Below are 19,700 nucleotides of genomic sequence, written 5' to 3' on the forward strand. Positions count from 1 at the left end.
AGGAGTCAGACAGAAAAGGCCACAAGTTGCATAATGCCATTTATATGAAATGTCCAGAACAGTCAAATCCATAGAGACAGTAAATAGACTGGTGATTGCCAGGGGCTAGAGAAGAGGTGGGGAGGAACAGGGAGTAGATGTTAATCGGTACAGGGTTGCATTTGGGGGTGATAAAGGTGTTCTGGGATTAGCTAGTGATGATGTTGTACAATCTTATACTAAAAACCACTGAATCATAAAAGGATGATTTTTTTTAGTATAGTATATCTCAATTTTTAAAAAATCAGTGCTCATAGTCTTCAAAATGCAATGTTTTATTATCAAGTTGTAACTGTCTAACATGGCCTTTAGCTGGCCATGCTTTCCAGTGAGCAGGAGCCAACTGTCCATTGTGTTTTACCTGAATTTGCATTATTATTTTTTTAATTTTATTTTTGTGTTTTCTTCTTTTTTTTTTAATTTACATCCAAGTTAGTTAGCATATAGTGCAACAATGATTTCAGGAGTAGATTCCTTAGTGCCCCTTACCCATTTAGCCCATCCCCGCCCCCCCCACAACCCTTCCAGTAACCCTCAGTTTGTTCTCCATATTTATGAGTCTCTTATGTTTTGTACTCCTCCCTATTTTTATATTATTTTTGTTTCCCTTCCCTCATGTTCATCTGTTTTGTCTCTTAAAGTCCTCATATGAGTGAAGTCATATATTTGCCTTTCTCTGACTGACTAATTTCACTTAGCATAATACCCTCCAGTTCCATCCACATAGTTGCAAATAGCAAGATTTCATTCTTTTTGATTGTCGAGGAATACTCCATTGTATATAAATATCACATCTTCTTTATTCATTCATCCATCGATGGACATCTGGGATCTTTCCATACTTTGGCTATTGTTAATAGTGCTGCTATAAACATTGGGGTGCATGTGTCCCTTTGAAATAGCACACCTATATCCCTTGGATAAATACCTAGTAGTACAATTGCTGGGTCATAGGGTAGTTCTATTTTTAGCTTTTTGAGGAACCTCCATATTGTTTTTTCAGAATGGGTGCACCAGCTTGCATTCCCACCAACAATGCAAAAGAGATCCTCTTTCCCCACATCCTTGCCAACATCTGTTGTTGCAATGTTAGCCATTCTGACAGGTGTAAGGTGGTATCTCATTGTGATTTGGATTTGTATTTCCCTGATGAGGAGTGATGTTGAGCATTTTTTCACGTGTCAGTTGGCCATCTGGATGTCTTCTTTGGAGAAGTGTCTATTCATGTGTTTTGCCCATTTCTTCACTGGATTATTTGGTTTTGGGGTGTTGAGTTTGATAAGTTCTTTATAGATTTTGGATATTAATCGTTTATCTGATATGTCATTTGCAAATATCTTCTTCCGTTCTGTTGGTTGCCTTTTAGTTTTGCTGATTGTTTCCTTCACTGTGCAGAAGCTGTTTATTTTGATGAAGTCCCAGTAGTTCATTTTTGCTTTTGTTTCCCTAGCCTCCAGAGACGTGTTGAGTAAGAAGTTGCTGAGGCCAAGATCAAAAAGGTTTTTGCCTGCTTTCTCCTCAAGGATTTTGATGGCTTCCTGTCTTACATTTAGGTCTTTCATCCATTTTGAGTTTATGTATGGTGTAAGAAAGTGGTCCAGGTTCATTCTTCTGTATGTCGCTGTCCAGTTTTCCCAGCACCACTTGCTGAAGAGACTGTCTTTATTCCATTGGATATTCTTTCCTGCTTTGTCAAAGAGTAGTTGGCCATACGTTTGTAGGTCCATTTCTGGGTTCTCTATTCTGTTCCATTGATCTGAGTGTCTGTTCTTCTGCCAGTACCATACTGTCTTGATGATTACAGCTTTGTAGTATAGCTTAAAGTCCGGGATTGTGATGCCTCCTGCTTTGGTTTTGTTTTTCAAGATTGCTTTGGCTATTCGGGGTCTTTTCTGGTTCCATACAAATTTTAGGATTTGTTCTAGCTCTGTGAAGAATGCTGGTGTTATTTTGATAGGGATTGCATTGAATACGTAGATTGCTTTGGGTAGTATCGACATTTCAACAATATTTGTTCTTCCTATCCAGGAGCATGGAATCTTTTTCCATTTTTTTTGTGTCTTCTTCAATTTCTTTCATAACCTTTCTATAGTTTTCAGTGTATAGATTTTTCACCTCTTTGGTTAGATTTATTCCTAGGTATTTTATGGGTTTTGGTGCAATTGTAAATGGGATCAATTCCTTGATTTCTCTTTCTGTCGCTTCATTGTTGGTGTATAGGAATGCCACTGATTTCTGTGCGTTGATTTTATATCCTGCAACTTTGCTGAAATCATGAATCAATTCTAGCAGTTTTTTGGTGGAATCTTTAGGGTTTTCCATTTAGAGTATCATGTCATCTGTGAGGAGTGAAAATTTGACCTCCTCCTGGCCGATTTGGATGCCTTTTATTTCTTTGTGTTGTCTGATTGCAGAGGCTAAGACTTCCAATACTACGTTGAATGACAGTGACAAGAGTGGACATCCCTGTCTTGTTTCTGACCTTAGGGGGAAAGCTCTCAGTTTTTCCCCATTGAGGATGATATTAGAGTTGGGTCGTTCATATATGGCTTTTATGATCTCGAGGTATGATCCTTCTATCCCTACTTACTTGAGGGTTTTTATCAAGAAAGGATGCTGTATTTTGTCAAATGCCTTCTCTGCATCTATTGAGAGGATCATATGGTTCTTGTCCTTTCTTTTATTGATGTGATGAATCAAATTTATTGTGGATATTGAACCAGCCCTGCATCCCAGGTATAAATCCCACTTGCTCGTGGTGAATAATTTTTTTAATGTATTGTTGGATCCAGTTGGCTAATATCTTGTTGAGGATTTTTGCATCTATGTTCATCAGGGAAATTGGTATAATTCTCCTTTTTAGTGGGGTCTCTGTCTGGTTTTGGAATCAAGGTAATGCTGGCTTCATAGAAAGAGTTTGGAAGTTTTCCTTCCATTTCTATTTTTTGGAACAACTTCAAGAGAATAGGTGTTAACTCTTCCTTAAATGTTTGGTAGAATTCCCCTGGAAAGCCATCTGGCCCTGGACGTTTGTTTTTTGGCAGATTTTTGATTACTAATTCGACTTCCTTACTGGTTATGTGTCTGTTCAAATTTTCTATTTCTTCCTGTTTCAGTTTTGGTAGTGTATATGTTTCTAGGAATTTATCCATTTCTTCCAGATTGCCCATTTTATTGGCATATAATTGCTCATAATATTTTTTATTATTGTTTTTATTTCTGCTGTTTTGGTTGTGATCTCTCCCCTTTCATTCTTGATTTTATTTATTTGGGTCCTTGCCTTTTTCTTTTTGATCAAACTGGCTAGTGGTTTATCAATTTTGTTAATTCTTTCAAAGAACCATCTTCTGGTTTCATTGATCTGTTCTACTGTTTTTTTAGGTTTTTTTTTTTAATTTTTTTTTCAACGTTTATTTATTTTTGGGACAGAGAGAGACAGAGCATGAACAGGGGAGGGGCAGAGAGAGAGGGAGACACAGAATCAGAAACAGGCTCCAGGCTCCGAGCCATCAGCCCAGAGCCTGACGCGGGGCTCGAACTCACGGACCGCGAGATCGTGACCTGGCTGAAGTCGGACGCTTAACCGACTGCGCCACCCAGGCACCCCTGTTTTTTTAGTTTTGACAGCATTAATTTCTACTCTAATCTTTATTATTTCCTGTCTTGTGCTGCTTTGGGATTTTATTTGCTGTTCTTTTTCCAGCTCTTTAAGGCATAAGGTTAGGTTATGTATCTGAGATCTTTCTTCCCTCTTTAGGAAGGCCTGGATTGCTATATACTTTCCTCTTATGACTGCCTTAGCTGCGGTCCAGAGGTTTTGGGTTGTGGTGTTATCATTTTCATTGGCTTCCATATACTTTTTAATTTCCTCTTTAACTTCTTGGTTAGCTCATTCATTCTTTAGTAGGATGTTCTTCAGTCTCCAAGTATTTGTTACCTTTCCAAATTTTTTCTTTCGAGTTTAATAGTGTTGTGTTCTGAAAATATGCAGTGTATGATCTCGATTTTTTTTGTACTTGCTGAGGACTGATTTGTGTCCCAGTATGTGGTCTATTCTGGAGAACATTCCATGTGCACTGGAGAAGAATGTATATTCTGCTGCTTTAGGATGAAATGTTCTGAATATATCTGTTAAGTCCATCTGGTCCAGAGTGTCATTCAAAGCCATTGTTTCCTTGATTTTTTGATTAGATGATCTGTCCACTGCTGTGAGTAGGGTGTTGGAAGTCTCCTATTATGGTATTACTATCAATGAGTTTCTTTATGTTTGTGATTCATTGATTTATATATTTGGGTGCTCCCACATTTGGCACATAAATATTTACAATTGTTAGGTCTTCTTGGTGGATAGACCCCTTAATCATGATATAATGCCCTTCTGCATCTCTTGATACAGTCTTTATTTTAAAGTCTAGACTGTCTGATATAAGTATGGCTACTCCAGCTTTCTTTTGTTGACCATTAGCATGATAGATGGTTCTCCATCCCCTTACTTTCAATCTGAAGGTGTCTTTACGTCTAAAGTGGGTCTCTTAAACAGCATAGAGATGGATCTTGTTTTCTTATTCATTCTGTTACCTATGTCTTTTGATTGGAGCATTGAGTCCATTGACGTTTAGAATGAGTACTGAAAGATATGAATTTATTGCCATTAGGTTGCTTGTAGAGTTGGAGTTTCTGGTCCTTTCTAATCTTTGTTGCTTTTGGTATTTATTTATATTTTCATCTTTTCTCCCCTCAGAGAGTCCCCCTTAAAATTTCTTGCAGGGCTGGTTTAGTGGTCACAAACTCCTGTAATTTTTGTTTGTCTGGGAAACTTTTTAATCTCTCCTTCTATTTTGAATGACAGCCTTGCTGGATAAAGAATTCTTGGCTGCATAGTTTTCTGATTCAGCACATTGAATATATCCTGCCACTCCTTTCTGGCCTGCCAAGTTTCTGTGGCTAGGTCTGCTGCAAACCTGATCTGTCTTCCCTTGCAGGTTAAGGACTTTTTTTTCCCTTGCTACTTTCAGGATTCTCTCCTTGCCTGAGTATTTTGTGAATTTGGCTATGATATGCCTTGTTGATGGTCGGTTTTTGTTGAATCTAATGGGAGTTTTCTGCGCTTCCTGGATTTTGATGTCTGTGTCTTTCCCCAGGTTAGGAAAGTTGTCCGCTATGATTTGCTCACATAACCCTCCTACCCCTATTTCTCTCTTCCTCTTCTGGGACCCCTATGATTCTGATGTTGTTCCTTTTTTTTTTTTTTTTTTTAACTAAAACAGTTGACAATTTTATTTTCACATTTCATGATACAAATGGAAATTACTTTTTTTTTTTTTTTTTTTTGTCCCACTACTCCCTTGCAAAAACTATTCTCTGTTTGATAGGAAGGGGGAGCAAGTCTTCCTTGTCATGCTGTTAGAAAACACCCAGAGTCACAGCACCATGACCTCCTGGTGAAGTAGAACAAGTAATATAAAATGGATATAAAGAGGTTCCTGTCTCTCCTTATCTGTCTGGTCGAGTCATTCCTGGCCGAGTGGGTACCATCATGGGACGGGTGGGAGGTCTCATCATTGGGGGCCCAGGCATCATTGGCATGTGGCCTCCCATAGGCAGCCTCATTCCAGGAGCAGGTCCCACTGGCATCATCCCAGGAGGAGGAGGGCCCATCATTGGCATCATGGGAGGGCCCCCCATATGGGATGCTGGCATCATACCAGGGCGAGGAGGACCCGGGAGACTAGGGGGAGATGGAATCATCACCCCTGCAGGAGGAGGAGCAGAGAATGGAGTAGGAGGAATCTTTCCTTGCTGAAATGCAGCAGTTGTTTTGTCGATCAGGCTCTGGGCTTGCTCTTCCATCCATTTCTGATAGTAGTCTTTCACATTCTCTTTGTGTTTCCTACCACTGCAGTGTGTCTTTCTCACAGATGGAGAGTCATGGGTGAGGTATGTGTTGCAGTAGTCACAATAAAACTTAGGCATGTTGCTTTGCAGACTGTTGGCCACTCCGTGATGTTGTTCCTTTTTAATGAGTCACTGATTTCTCTAATTCTTAAATCTTGCTCTTTTGCCTTAATCTCCCTCTTTTTTTCTGCTTCATTATTTTCCATAAGTTTGTCCTCTCTATCACTGATTCTCTGTTCTGCCTCATCCATCCTTGCTGCCATGGCATCCATTCGTGATTGCAGCTAAGTTATAGCATTTTTTATTTAATCCTGACTAGTTTTTACTTCTTTTATCTCCGCAGAAAGGGATTCTAATCTATTTTCAACTCCAGCTAGTATTCTTATTATTGTGATTCTAAATTCTGTTTCAGACATCTCGCTTGTATCTGTGTTGGTTAAGTCCCTGGCTATCGTTTCTTCCCGCTCTTTCTTTTGGGGTGAATTCCTTCGTTTCATCATTTTGAAGGGAGAAAAGGAATTAATGAAGTAGAAAAAATTAAAATTAAAAAAATTAAATTTAAAAAAATATTAAAATTAAAAAGACACACACCAAAAAAATCAAATAAATGATGCTAGATCCTAGGTGTGTTTTGGTCTGGGTGTTGAAAGTGGCTTCATAGATTAGAGAAAAAAGGAGGGAGGGAAGAAAAAAAAAGCAAATTGTTTGAAAATTTTAAAAACTGGGTACACTGAAGTAGAGTAAAATGAAATGATGGAAGTAAAATAGAATTTGAAAAAATTTACACAAAAGTAAAGAATATAGTAGAAAAAATTAAATAAAAACATTTGTAATAAAAATTAAAAATAAAAATGAATTTTTTCTCTTTCTGTATTCAAGAAAAAGAAAAGAAACCAAAAAGAGAAAAAAGAAAAAATATCGTTTGAAAATTTGAAAAAGTGAATACACTGAAGTAGACTAAAATAAAATGATGGAAGTAAAATAGAATTTGAAAAAATTTACACAAAAGTAAAAAAACAGGAAAAGAATTTAAAGAAAAATATTTTTAATAAAAATTGAAAATAAAAATGATTTTTTTCTTTCTGTATTCAAGAAAAAGAAATGAAAAAGAAAAAAAAATTTTTTTTTAAAGAAAATTGAATAGTTGGACATGCTAACAGACTGAAATACGACTGAAATTACTTCATTTTCCCCTAGAAGTTTATTTCCATAAACTAAGCAGGCAGTGAGACTTGTGTTCTTGAAGAGCGAGGTTGGCCCAGTTGGTCGGGGCTTAGTGTAACAGCTCTGTTCTCCACTAGATGGCGTTGCTAGCCTACTGGGGTGGATTGTTGTGGCATTTGCAGGTGCATATGTGCATGCATGGGAGCAATGAAAGTGGCGTCAGGCAGCTACCCAGTCTCTAGTATAGGAATTGTTCTCCCTGATCAACAATCACACACCCCTCCTTTGTCTTCAGCTTTTGTCCACTCCCCGCTTTTATACAGTCCATGACCAAACCCCAGGTAGTACCTCTCTCCCGAGTTTTGTCTCAGATGTGGCTGTTTTCCCTGGCCCCTTAATTCTGAGGGACTGCAGCTTTAACCCATTCCACCCCTCTGCGGAGGGTCTCACCGAGCAATGGTCGGGTGCCAGCTGCACCCAGGAATGTTCACGGGACCGTGCTGCTGCCAATGCCCAGAGACTGCAGCCAGGTGCCAGCCCGCCCCAGAAAAAGTTTGTGAGATAGTGTAGCAGCAGCATTTCAGGGATTATGGAAAATCACAATACATCTGGCACCAGTCTTCACCCTTTACGACCTTGTTCCAGCACCAGCGAATGTGGCCATTCTCTGGGGTCTGCTGGGACCAGGTGACCTCACAGCCTCCACCAAATGTCCTTCTAGCAATGGAACCACTTCTCCCAGTGTGGCCTGAGAACCTCCTGGACCCCACTCTGCTCCTGGGGATTTGCCCTTCCCACCAGAGCCACCACCAGGTATTGAGCTGTGGAGTTTCAGACTCTGCGCTCCCGTTTACAGTCTTAATGGAATTTAAACCCTCCCCTTTCTCCTTTCTCATTTCTCCCTTTTTAGTTTAGTCCCTGCAGCTGTTTCCAATTTTCACGTTCCAGCTGCTTTTGGGGAGGGGTGCTTTTCCTGTATTCTCCGCTACCCCCCCCCCCACCAGCTCCATCCTCTCTCCCCAAGCAAAAGTGGCTCCCTGCCCTCCGTGGCTTCTCTCTCCCCCAGGTCACCTCTCTGCGCCATGTACCCACTGAATTCTGTGGTTCAGGTTGTGCAGATTGTTGTGTTAATCCTCAGATCAGTTTTCTAGGTGTGCAGGATGGTTTAGTGTTGGTCTGGTTGTATTTCATGGACGCGAGCTACACAAAAAACTTCCATGCTATTCTGCCATCTTGGCTCCCCTACCTGAATCTGCATTATAAAGGGAGTTTTTTAAATGTTATCATTCCTATTTTATGGATCTGAACTTCTTCCTGGTTGAAGCTGGTTCTGCTGAGTATTTCTCCATCTTTGAAAGCTTCTTCTCCAAATTGTTTCTAGTCCAAGGTGGGCTTTAAAATCACCATATGATCCTTAATGGCTTTGTTCACAAACCCAAGGTTAAACACAAGGGTCTGAGAGAAATTCATAGGTATTGGTGTGTGAACATATCTGCTTGGTGTGTTCAAAGGTTTATTTTGCTTGCTTCCTAGTTTATACATACAGTTGCCTAAGACTGAGTCTGAAAACCTGAGGTATTATCATCACCTAAATAAATTCTTTTTGCTTCTGAATGTTTAAAGGAAAAAGGACCACACAGTATGCCTAAGTTTCTAGGCAATGTTTATGATGATATTTGGCTCTTTCTTCTGAATATGTTCTTATTTACATTCCTTACAGAAATATTTCATTTAAGAGAACCTCAACCAATTTTCAATGACTTTATAAGGCAGATGATATACATCTTCAAATATTTCCTTGGATTTATATAATTTTTAAATCATGACACTTACTATATTTCATGTTGTTCCAAGCAGATATAAATTTAGTTTTTAGCTTGTCAACTTCATCTGTTCCTGTGGCCTCCATATTCAAATTCTAAAGAAAAAGCCATCACTTGATTGCATTCTTCTGTAAAGTTTAATCTTTTGACTAAAAGAAAAAAATTAAAGAAATATCAGTAATGAATATATATCATATGGTGCAATACCTGCTAAAGTTACTTAACTGATTATATACAACTTGAACTACAAATGAGCAAACCAGTTTCTCATTTTCCATAACAGAATACAATATATTCTATAAATATTTTAATTACAGAAACATTTAATACCAAATACACAATAAAAATTATCATACAAAACCAAACAATAATTTCCTCCAGGTGCTCACAATTAAGAACAATGAATTAGCTTAGTAAAACAACTCAGCTTTGGTGCTTGTGAGACTATTCAACTTGTTTTATTTATTATAGAGAAGGTGGTTTTAAATCTTGTAAGAAATGACAGCTATATTCAGAATGGAGGCTTTAAGTCACCATTCTAATTAAGTCACTACTTTCATATAAAACCGAATTGTTTTGTTTTTTAAGGCATTTCCTACATTTCCTTCCTATCTCAATACTGCAGCATTTAAAACAATAGCTTAAATTTACAACAGAAAATGTTTTCTTACTTTAAAATAAGAATAAATGTACCTTGTAAGTACTTGCTTTATAACTGACTTGAGGGAAAGGTGAGATGTGTGATATAATCTGAAAAAGGAACAAATTATACTTTAACATGCTTGTGCTTATTTACAATAATTCACAGGTTTACTTTTCAAGAAAACAATGCTGCACAGAACAGTGCTCTTTTAGGGTAATAAATATCTCCTCAAAAGTATTGATACATTTATTTCTCTAACAGTAGATGTTCCATTTTATAACATGTACTAAAAGCTACTCATTATACAGTGGAGTCAGGAGAAAGCATGGTCCATTGGAAAATTTTTAAAAGCCAATGTGACTAGACATGGATAGTCCAGAAAAGGCACTTGAGATGTAGCCAAAGGTTTGACATGGGCTAGAGCACACAGGGCCTTGTAGGCCATGTTAAGAATGTTGTTCTTTATCCAAAGAAAAACTGGTTTCAAACAGAAATATCAGAATCTGATTCTATGGGCTTGATTCTAAGACCAGCACAAAGAATAGACTGAAAAGGGACAAGAGTACAGAATTAGAGTTTCCTAGGATTGTACAGAACTAGGAAAGAGATGATAATAGCCTGGGCTGGAACAGTAAAGAGGGAGGGAAACAGACATATAAGGAAATATGTCACAACTTCAATGTCTTGGCAATTAAATGAATATAGAAGGCAAGAAAAACAGATATGCCAACAGATATACCCATGTTCCTGGCTTGTGAAACTAAATAAATGGTGATAATCATTGAAATAGGGAACATTAGAAAGGATCTGGCTAGAGGAGGAAGATCACAAATTTGATTTATATGTAGTTTGAGATGCCTCTGAGAGATATATGATTCTCTATCAAACATTTATTTAATTATTCAATAAATTATTGCCAGGTACTGTTTAAGGCAGTGCAGATACAGCTTGGGACTAAAGCAGTGAAATACTTCCTCTCATGGAGCTTACATTCGAACTATATTCTAGAGAGGCCAACTAGGCAGCTGGATATATAGATCAGGAGCTTAGAGAGTGAAAGCTATTAATTTGAGCATTGCCGATGTATAAATGAAAAGTAGAGCTACAAACACATTCCTCAAGGACTTTGCCATGATTATGTTTACACTCTCAGCCTTGAGAATGATATTTAAGGCCCCTCAAGAAATTATGTCTGCCCTCTTTCTTAGCTTCATCTCTTGCCATTCCTTCACATGTACCATATACTGAAGCCATTTTTAATATTAATATGAAAGCTTTCTATTGGACATGCTTTCTGATACTTCACACCTTTCATGTGCTGTTCCCTTCACCTAGAATGTCTTCCTGCTCACTCTCACTTTTTAACTACCTTATTATCTTGAGTCCCTAAGACCCAGCTTAAGTTTCACCTCCTCTTATAAGACTTGTAAGGTTTCTCCCCACTTCTGTATCTCAAATTAGATGGGTCCCTGCTCTTAGCTCCTACAGGATCCTATGTCTTCCTCTATCACAGGACTCATCATACTGAATTGTTATTACTTCTTACCTCTTCCACTAGATGGTCAACTTTCTGAGTATCTATAAGCTCTGCCTGGCATGTGACTGGTTCTCAAAATGTTTATTAAATGAATCAGTGTACTGATAAATTAATAAATATAGGTATATCACTAGTAGCACTTCTACAAGCTGTAAACCTCTGTCAATTGAACATTTTTTCACTAACAACTAGAATATAGAAAAGGAAAGAAAAATTTTCCTTCAGAAAATTGCATAATTTAACAAAATTTGGAAAAGCAAGAAGAAAGGTTTATAAAATGTGCATCCACATGATGGAATGCATATCCATTAAAAATGTCTTCAGAAAGTTTGTGAAAATGGAGAAACACTGCAGAATCTAAAACTTTATGCATCATACAGTACTGGCTGGGGAAGGGACAGGGGAAGAGTTAGAAAGAAGCACATCAAAAATTGACAAGTTTCTCTGGATGTAAAATTGTGTGTGGATGGTTATTTACTTATTTATTTAGAGTGGAGGAGGGGCAGAGAGAAGGCTCCAAACCGTGAGACCATGACCTGATCCAAAATCAAGGGTCAGACACTTAGGGTGCCTGGGTGGTTCAGTCATTAAGCACCTGACTTTGGCTCAAGTCATGATCTCAAGGTTTATGAGTTCAAGTCCCACTTAGGGTGAGCTCATGCCCCACTTCAGGTGAACACAAGCCCTGCTTTGGGTAAAAACAGTCCCTATTCGGATGAGCCCTGCTTCTCTCTCTCCCTCTCTTTTTTTTAAATTTTTTTAATGTTTGTTTATTTTTGAAGGAGAAAGAGACACGGCGTGAGTGGGAGTGGGGCAGAGAGAGAGGGATACACAGAATCTGAAGCAGGCTCCAGTCTCTGAGCTGTCAGCACAGAGCCCGATGCAGAGCTCAAACTCATTAGCTGTGAGATCATGACCTGAGCCAAAGTTGGACGCTTAACTGACTGAGCCACCCAGGTGCCCCTATCTCTCTCCCCCTCCCCACTCCCCGTCTCTCTCTCTCTCTCTCCCTTGTGGGATTCTTTCTCTCTCTGCCCCTCACTCCCTTGCACTCTCTCCCTCCCTCTCTCTCAAAAAAAACCAAAAACAAAAACAAAAATAAAAGAGACACTTAACCGACTGAGCCACCCAAGCACTCCTCTATGTGGTTATTTTTATGCCACTATTGTCCACCTTTTCAAATCTTATACAAAGAACATATGTAATTTTTAGAATTTAAAATTTTTATTGTTAAAAAGCCACCAACCATGAATCTTCTAAATTCAAATGTTTAAAATAAGATAACATACATACATGTATTTTCTTTCTAAGTCAGAAAGAAAGTAGACCATGGAGAAGACTTTGGTTCAAATAGTTCACAACACTGGTCACCAGGGATACTCTGGATAGTCTTTGGCAAGAATGTATAATTAATGCCTTAAAGTGGGTGGGGGGAACATGAAGACAAAGTGAGACATTTTGTATGAGGTAAGTCTGTATCTTAGATAATCACTCCTAAATAAATTAGTAAAAAATAAATAGCCAAGGTAAGATGCTGTGACAGATTCAGAAATTAATGAGAAACTTTCAAACCTAAAGGAACTTAGAGCAGAATAAATTGTGAAGTTGTTCTTTTATTATTTTTCCTCAAAATTCCTACTACTATAGATTATTCACTCAGAATAACTATACCCCCAAATGTGAAACATTTGAAACATTTTTGGAACATATCCTTGACTTATCCTATAAGAATACTTTTATTGTCACCATACAGAGGATAGATGAGAATAATTAAGTTATTATTATAAGGTCAAACTCGTTAAGCTGTTGCTGGTTTAATAATTTGGTATACAGATGACCCTTGAACAATATACAATGCAGGGGCTGGGTGCTGACCCCTGTTTAGTAGAAATCCATGTATAATTTTTTACTCCCCCAAAATGTAACTACTAATAGCCTACTGTCAACCAAAAGCCTTACCAATAACATAAACAGTTGAATTAATACACACTTTGTATGTCACATGCACTATATACTATATTCTTACATAAAGCTGGAAAAAAATGTTAATAAAAAATCAAAGAAAATAAATTTATAATACTGTACTGTATTTACCAAAAAAACAAACAAACAAACAAACAAACAAACATGTATAAGTGGACCTATGCCTTTCAAACCTGTGTTGTTCAAGAGTCAATGGTAGTTACTTTCATGTAACTAAAATTGAATTCCAATCTTCTATAAAGACAGAAACCCACTTTATATCCATAAAAAAAATTAAATGGATGTTTCTAAGAATACTAACTTTAGAGCAGAGAAGATTTTGGAAGATGATCCCTTGAACCATATTGGAAAGTAGTATACATCAAAATGCTATAAAAAGGGAATAACCAGATCTGACTCCAAAGGCAAAGACAACAAAAACAAAAACAAACAACTGGGACTACATCAAACTATAAAGCTTTTGTACAGTGAAGGAAACCATCAACCAAAATGTTAAGACAACCTACTGAATGGGGGCGCCTGGGTGGCTCAGTCAGTTAAGCATCCAACTTTGGCTCAGGTCATGATATCTCATGGTTTGCAACCAGGTTTAAGCCCCACGTTGCGCTCTGTGCTGACAACTCAGAGCCTGGAGCCTGCTTCGGGTTCTGTGTCTCCCTCTCTCTCTGCCCTTCCCCTGATCATGCTCTGTCCCTGTCTGTCTTAAAAATATATAGACATTAAAAAAATTGTTTTTAAAAAGACAACCTAGGGGCGCCTGGGTGGCTCGGTCGGTGAAGCGTCCGACTTCGGCTCAGGTCATGATCTCACGGTCCGTGGGTTCGAGCCCCGCGTCGGGCTCTGTGCTGACAGCTCAGAGCCTGGAGCCTGTTTCGGATTCTGTGTCTCCCTCTCTCTGTGACCCTCCCCCATTCATGCTCTGTCTCTCTCTGTCTCAAAAATAAATAAACGTTAAAAAAAAAAAAGACAACCTACTGAATGGGAGAAAATATTTGCAAATCATATATCCAATAAAGGGTATATATCAAAAATATATTAAAAACTCATACAACTTAATAACAAAATATCAAACAATTGGATTAAAAACGTGTAAAGGATCGGAATGGACATTTTTCCAAAGAAGACACACAGATGGCTAACAAGCACATGAACATCACTCATCATCAAAAAAATGCAAATCAAAACCACAATGAGATATCACCTCATTCCTGTCAAAATGGCTATTATCAAAAAGACAAGAAATAGCAAGTGTTGGTGAGTACATGGAGAAAAGGGACCCTTGTGCGTTGCTGGTGGGAATGTAAACTGGTTCAGCCACTTTGGAAAACAGTATACGGGTTCATCAAAACATTAAAAAAAAGAAATACCATATGATTCAACAATTCCATTTCTGAGTATCCAAGGAAAACTAAAATAATAACTGAAGATATATACACCTGTATGCTCGCTGCAGAATTATTTAGAATAGCCAAGATACAAAAGCAACGTAAGTGTCCATCAATGGATGAATGGATAAAGAAGTCACACACACACACACACACACACACACACACACACACACACACACTGCAATACTATTCAACCATAAAAAAGGAAAATCTTGTCATTTGCAACAACATCGATGGACCTTGTGGGTATTTTGCAAAGTGAAATAAGTTAGAGAAAGACGCAATCAGTATGATTGCACTTACATGTGGAATCTAAACAAACAAACAAACAAACAAAACAAAACTCACAGAGAAAACAGTAGTTGCCAAAGAGTAGGAGGTGTGGGTGTAAGCAAAATGAGTGAGGGGGATTAAGAATTATAAACTTCCAGTTACAAAATAAATATCCAATGGGGATATAATGAACAGCATTCGTGGCTATAGTCAATAATATGGTATTGTATACTTGAAAGTTGCTAAGAGTAAATCTTAAAAGTTCTCATCATAAGAAAAACAAATTTGTAACTTTGTATGGTGACAGACAACTAGCCTTATGGTGGTGATTATTTTCCAAAGTATTAAATCAATGTTGTACAACCTGAAACTATATATGTCAGTATTTCAATTAGTAAAAATGGAATATTCAAAGACCTCCTATAAGTCAATAACAAAATGAGTAGAATAATACACAAAAGACTTGAACAGGAACTTTCTATTTATAAATGGATGACACTTATGATTTTATAAGTGGATGACCAAATGGTCAATATGCCTAAGAAAGGTCTTTAAAAAGGAAAACATGTATTGAAAACAGAATGAGATTGTGTTACAGACACACCAGATTGGCTAAATCTTAAAAAGTCAGTAAACTACAAGTGTTAGAGAGATGTATAAGGAACTCATACACTACTGGTGTGGTTAAAAATTAATGAAACCACTTTGCAAAAATGTTTGGCAATATCTATTAAAGCTGAACATACTCATAGCCTCTGACCCAGAAACTGCACTTCTAGGAATATACCAAACAGAAATGCATACATGTATTCAATAAAGCGTATGTGTAAACCTGTTCATAACAGTATTCTTCTTCTTTTTTTTTCAAATTTCTGTTTAAATTCTAGTTAGTTAATAGCAGTACTATTCTTAATAGCTCCAAGCTACAACTCAAATGTCCATCAACTGTGAAATGGATGTATTGTGGTATATATTTTTTTCAGTATGTAAAAAATACTCTCAAAAATACTCTCAAAAGACAGAGTCTCATGAGCAGGGGAGGGACAGAGAGACAGGGAGACATAGGATCCAAAGCAGGCTCTGTGCTGACAGCAAAGAGCCCCAATGCAGGGCTTGAACTTATGAACCATGAGATCATGACCTAAACTGACACTTAACCAACTGAGCCACCCAGATGCCCCAAAGGTACATTTTTTACATGGAATGTTATATAGCATTGAGAATGAATGAGCTACAACTATATCAACAATGTGAATAAATATTGCAAACATAATACTGAGCTAAAGAAGCCAAACAACACACACACACACACACACACACACACACACACACACACACATATATGAATCCCTTTCTAAAAGTTCAAAAATAGGCATAACTAATCTATGATATTAGATTACCTTCAGAAAAGGGGAAAGAGGAAGGAGTGACCAAGAGGAGACACAAGGGTAAGCTTTGGGGTGCTAATGTTCTATTAAAATCTTTATGGTAAAATTACAGGTATGATCACTTTGTGATAACAGAGCTATCCATTTATTATTATTTATTATTTGTGTATTTTTCTAACTTTCTTAAAAGTTTATTTATTTTGAGAGAGAGAGAGAAAGAGAGGGAGAGCGTGAGCAAGGGAAGGGCAGAGAGGCAGAGAGAGAATCCCAAGCAAGCTCCACACTGACAGCACAGAGCCTGACATGGCCTCAAACTCACAACCATGAGATCATGACCTGAGCCAAAATCAAGAGTTGGATGCTTAACCGACTAAGCCACCCAGGCACCCCTGTGCCCTTTTCTGTATGTATATTATACTTCAGTAAAAATGTCTATTAAACAATTACTTTGCCAACGTGGAACAGATGGCTTTTCTTTGCCTTCAGAGGGGAGTCCTGAGAAGAGTACACCAAATACAGTAGTCCAGCCTAGAATGCAAAATCTGAATCTAGCATGGGGAAACATCACTCTAACCCCAGATGAGGAACAATGTATTTCAAAAGGGGAGGGAGAATTACATTCTTCAAAAATGTCAGTGTCGTGTGAGACAAAGAAAGGCTTGGAATCTCTCCACATCAAAGGAGATGAAAGAAACACAAAAGCTAAATGTAATACCTGCTTCTGAGAAAAGGAATAAAATTATAAAAGGTATTAGATTGACAGATCTAACTAGATGACAGTAGTATTGTTATGAAATCTACAATAAAATATTTAGACATAAATGGTCACAATGAATACAACTTATTCTCAAATGGTTCCGAAAAATAATCTCATATGTATGTATGTATGTATATATATGTATGTGTGTGTATGTGTATATATATATATATATATATATATATATATGTATAAAAGATTAATCTGGGTAAAGGATTTTAGTTGTGTTTTATGTACTATTATTATTCTTGCATATTTTCTCTAAGTTTAAAGTTACATCTAAATAAAAAGATTTTTAAATTTTTAAAAAAGGGAATAACCAAAAATTCCAAATAAGGAGAGGATTTGCCTTACTATTAAAACACATTACAAAACTAGAGTAATTTGGGCACCTGAGTGGCTCATTCAGTTAAGCATCTGACTTCAGCTCAAGCATAATCTCAGTTTGTGTGTTCGAGCCCCACATCAGGCTCTGTGTTGACAGCTCAGAGCTTGGAGCCCGCTTCAGAGTCTGTGTCTCCCTCTCTCTGTCCCTCCCCCGCTTGTGCACAATCTCTCTCTCTCTCTCTCTCTCTCAAAAATAAACAAACATTTTAAAAAACTAGAGTAATTAAAGTTTAGTAAAAGTTAAATTTATTATTATTAGCAAAGGATGACACTGAATAAAACATAATAGGGAGAAAAGAAATAACATAGGAAATATTTCACATCATTGAAAAAATGGCTAATTTGCTAAACAGTGCTAGAGTAATAAGCTAGCTGGTTTAATAAAGCTACCTCACAGATTATGAATTCTAGACAAGTTAAAGAATTGAACACAAATGCACACACTTGGCACATGTGCTTATACGCCAGAGAAGTATTAATTAAAATTTTTTAAACAATCTTGAAGAAATGGACTTTCTAAGCCTGGTATACAAAACTAGGAATCAGAAAGGAAACTGTAATCACATAAAAATGAAAATTTCAATATAGGAAGAAGAAAAAGAACTTTAACTAGGTTAAATTACAATTCATCAATTAGGAAAAACTTCAATATCTATTACATAGAAAAAGGATGAATGTTTCTAATACACAAAGAGCTCCTATAAATCAATAAGGGGAAAAAACACCCCCCCCCAAAAAATCCAGGCATTCCAAAGAAAAAGGCCAATAAACACAGAAAAATATTTTCAAACTTACTAAATCTAAGTAATGCACATTAAAGGAGTTTCGTATTTTTTTCATCATCATAAGAGATTAAATTGGTGAGTCTGAAGAAACAAGCATTTTACATAATTATTTCTCAAATAATAAAGGCCATGAGGGCAAAGAATGTGTCTTCTTCACTACTATATCCTTATAGCTAGCACACTGGTGTGCTAATAGACACAAACATCTGCTGATGACTAAATTATGGTATATGCATATTATGATATAGATCTATATTTATTATGATAAGATATTCAGGGAGCATCAAAATATGTGAGGCAAAACTGATAAAATTGTAAGAAGAAACAGATGAATCCTCTATTACGGTTACAGACTTTAACATCCCTCTAACAGAAATACAGGTCCAGCAGGCAGAAAATCAGTAAAGACAGTGTTGAATTAAATAGCACCATCAGTGGCACCTGAGTGGCTCAGTCAGTTAAGCCTCAGACTTTGGCTCAGGTCATGATCTCACGGTTCACAAGTTTGAGCCCCACATCGGGCTCTATGCTGTCAGCATGGAGCCCACTTCGGATCCTCTGTTCCCCTCTCTCTCTGCCCCACCTCCGCTTGCTCTCTCTCTCTCTCTCTCTCTCTCTCTCTCTCTCTCTCTCTCAAAAATATATAAACATTTTAAAAACAAGCAAATAGACCATTAATCAACTGGACATAATTGACAGACTACTTCACCCAACAAAAATAGATTACATATTATTCTCAAGTTCACATGGAATATTCACCAAGAATGACCAGATTCTGGGCCATAAAACACCTCTTAACAAATTTAAAAGAATAGAAACCATACATTTGTTCTCACCACAATGGAGTTAAACTAGAAATCAGTAACAGAAAGTTGGCTGCAAAATCTCCAAATACTTGGAGATTAAACAAAACACTTCTAAATAACACAAGGCCAAATAAGAAACATCAAGAGAAATTAAGAAATGTTTTTAACTAAATGAAAATGAGAATACAACTTAAAATTTGTGATATGCCACAAAATTCCCTTAAAATTTACAGGAAATTAATAGCATTGAGAATGCATATATTAGAAAAGAAGATCTAAAAACAATAACCTAAGCCTCCACCTTAGGAAATCAGAAAAAGAAGAGCATATTAAGTCTAAAGTAAGCAGAAAAAAAAGAAATAATAAAAATTAAGGCAGAAAGAAAGAAATTAGTAGAGAAAAGCAACAAAACCAAAGCTGATTCTTTGAAAAGATCAATAAAATCTACAAGCCTACAGCCAGGCTAGCTAAGAAAAAAAGAGAGAGAGAGAGAGAGAGAGAGAGAGAGGAAACACACAAATTACTAACATCAGAAATGAAACAGGGGACATCACCACAGATCCCATGGCCATTAAAAGGACAATAAAGGAACATTATGAACAGTTCTATGCTCACAAATTTGATAACCTAGATGAAATGAAGCAATTCCTTTAAAGACAGTTTGCCAAAATTCACACAAGTAGACAATTTACATAGGTCTATATCCATTAGAAAAATATGAATCAACAATTAATAATCTTCCAAAAAAAAAATCAGGCTCAGATGGTTTCACTGTTGAATTCTACCAAATATTTGTACCAATTCTCTACAATCTCTTCCAGTAGAAGCAGAG

At 37.0% G+C, this 19,700-nt stretch overlaps 2 protein-coding genes across 7 annotated transcripts in view; both read right to left on the minus strand.

The window, feature by feature from the left end:
- Positions 1–19,700, minus strand: part of ATG4C (autophagy related 4C cysteine peptidase) — a 153,431-nt gene that overhangs the window by 119,874 nt on the left and 13,857 nt on the right. For 5 of the 6 annotated variants that reach the window (XM_047872261.1, XM_047872259.1, XM_047872260.1 and 2 more), the window contains 2 exons: positions 9,615–9,671; positions 8,932–9,070 (listed from right to left, as the gene is read on the minus strand). In XM_047872261.1, the coding sequence (XP_047728217.1) occupies positions 8,932–9,007 (76 nt within the window). In that variant the 5' untranslated portion in view covers positions 9,008–9,070; positions 9,615–9,671. The remainder of the gene's footprint in view (positions 1–8,931; positions 9,071–9,614; positions 9,672–19,700) is intronic. The other variant, XM_047872258.1, reaches the window with a different exon arrangement.
- Positions 5,491–6,012, minus strand: LOC125173305 (U1 small nuclear ribonucleoprotein C-like). The gene has a single exon (XM_047872262.1). The coding sequence runs from the start codon at positions 6,010–6,012 to the stop codon at positions 5,533–5,535; it is 480 nt and encodes a 159-aa protein (XP_047728218.1). The 3' UTR covers positions 5,491–5,532.

The sequence above is a fragment of the Prionailurus viverrinus genome, chromosome C1 (assembly GCF_022837055.1).
Source record: "Prionailurus viverrinus isolate Anna chromosome C1, UM_Priviv_1.0, whole genome shotgun sequence".
Lineage (NCBI taxonomy): Eukaryota > Metazoa > Chordata > Mammalia > Carnivora > Felidae > Prionailurus > Prionailurus viverrinus.

Excerpts from the sequence above, each read along its gene's own strand:
- LOC125173305 (XM_047872262.1), bottom strand. The coding sequence starts at position 6,012 with ATGCCTAAGTTTTATTGTGACTACTGCAACACATACCTCACCCATGAC.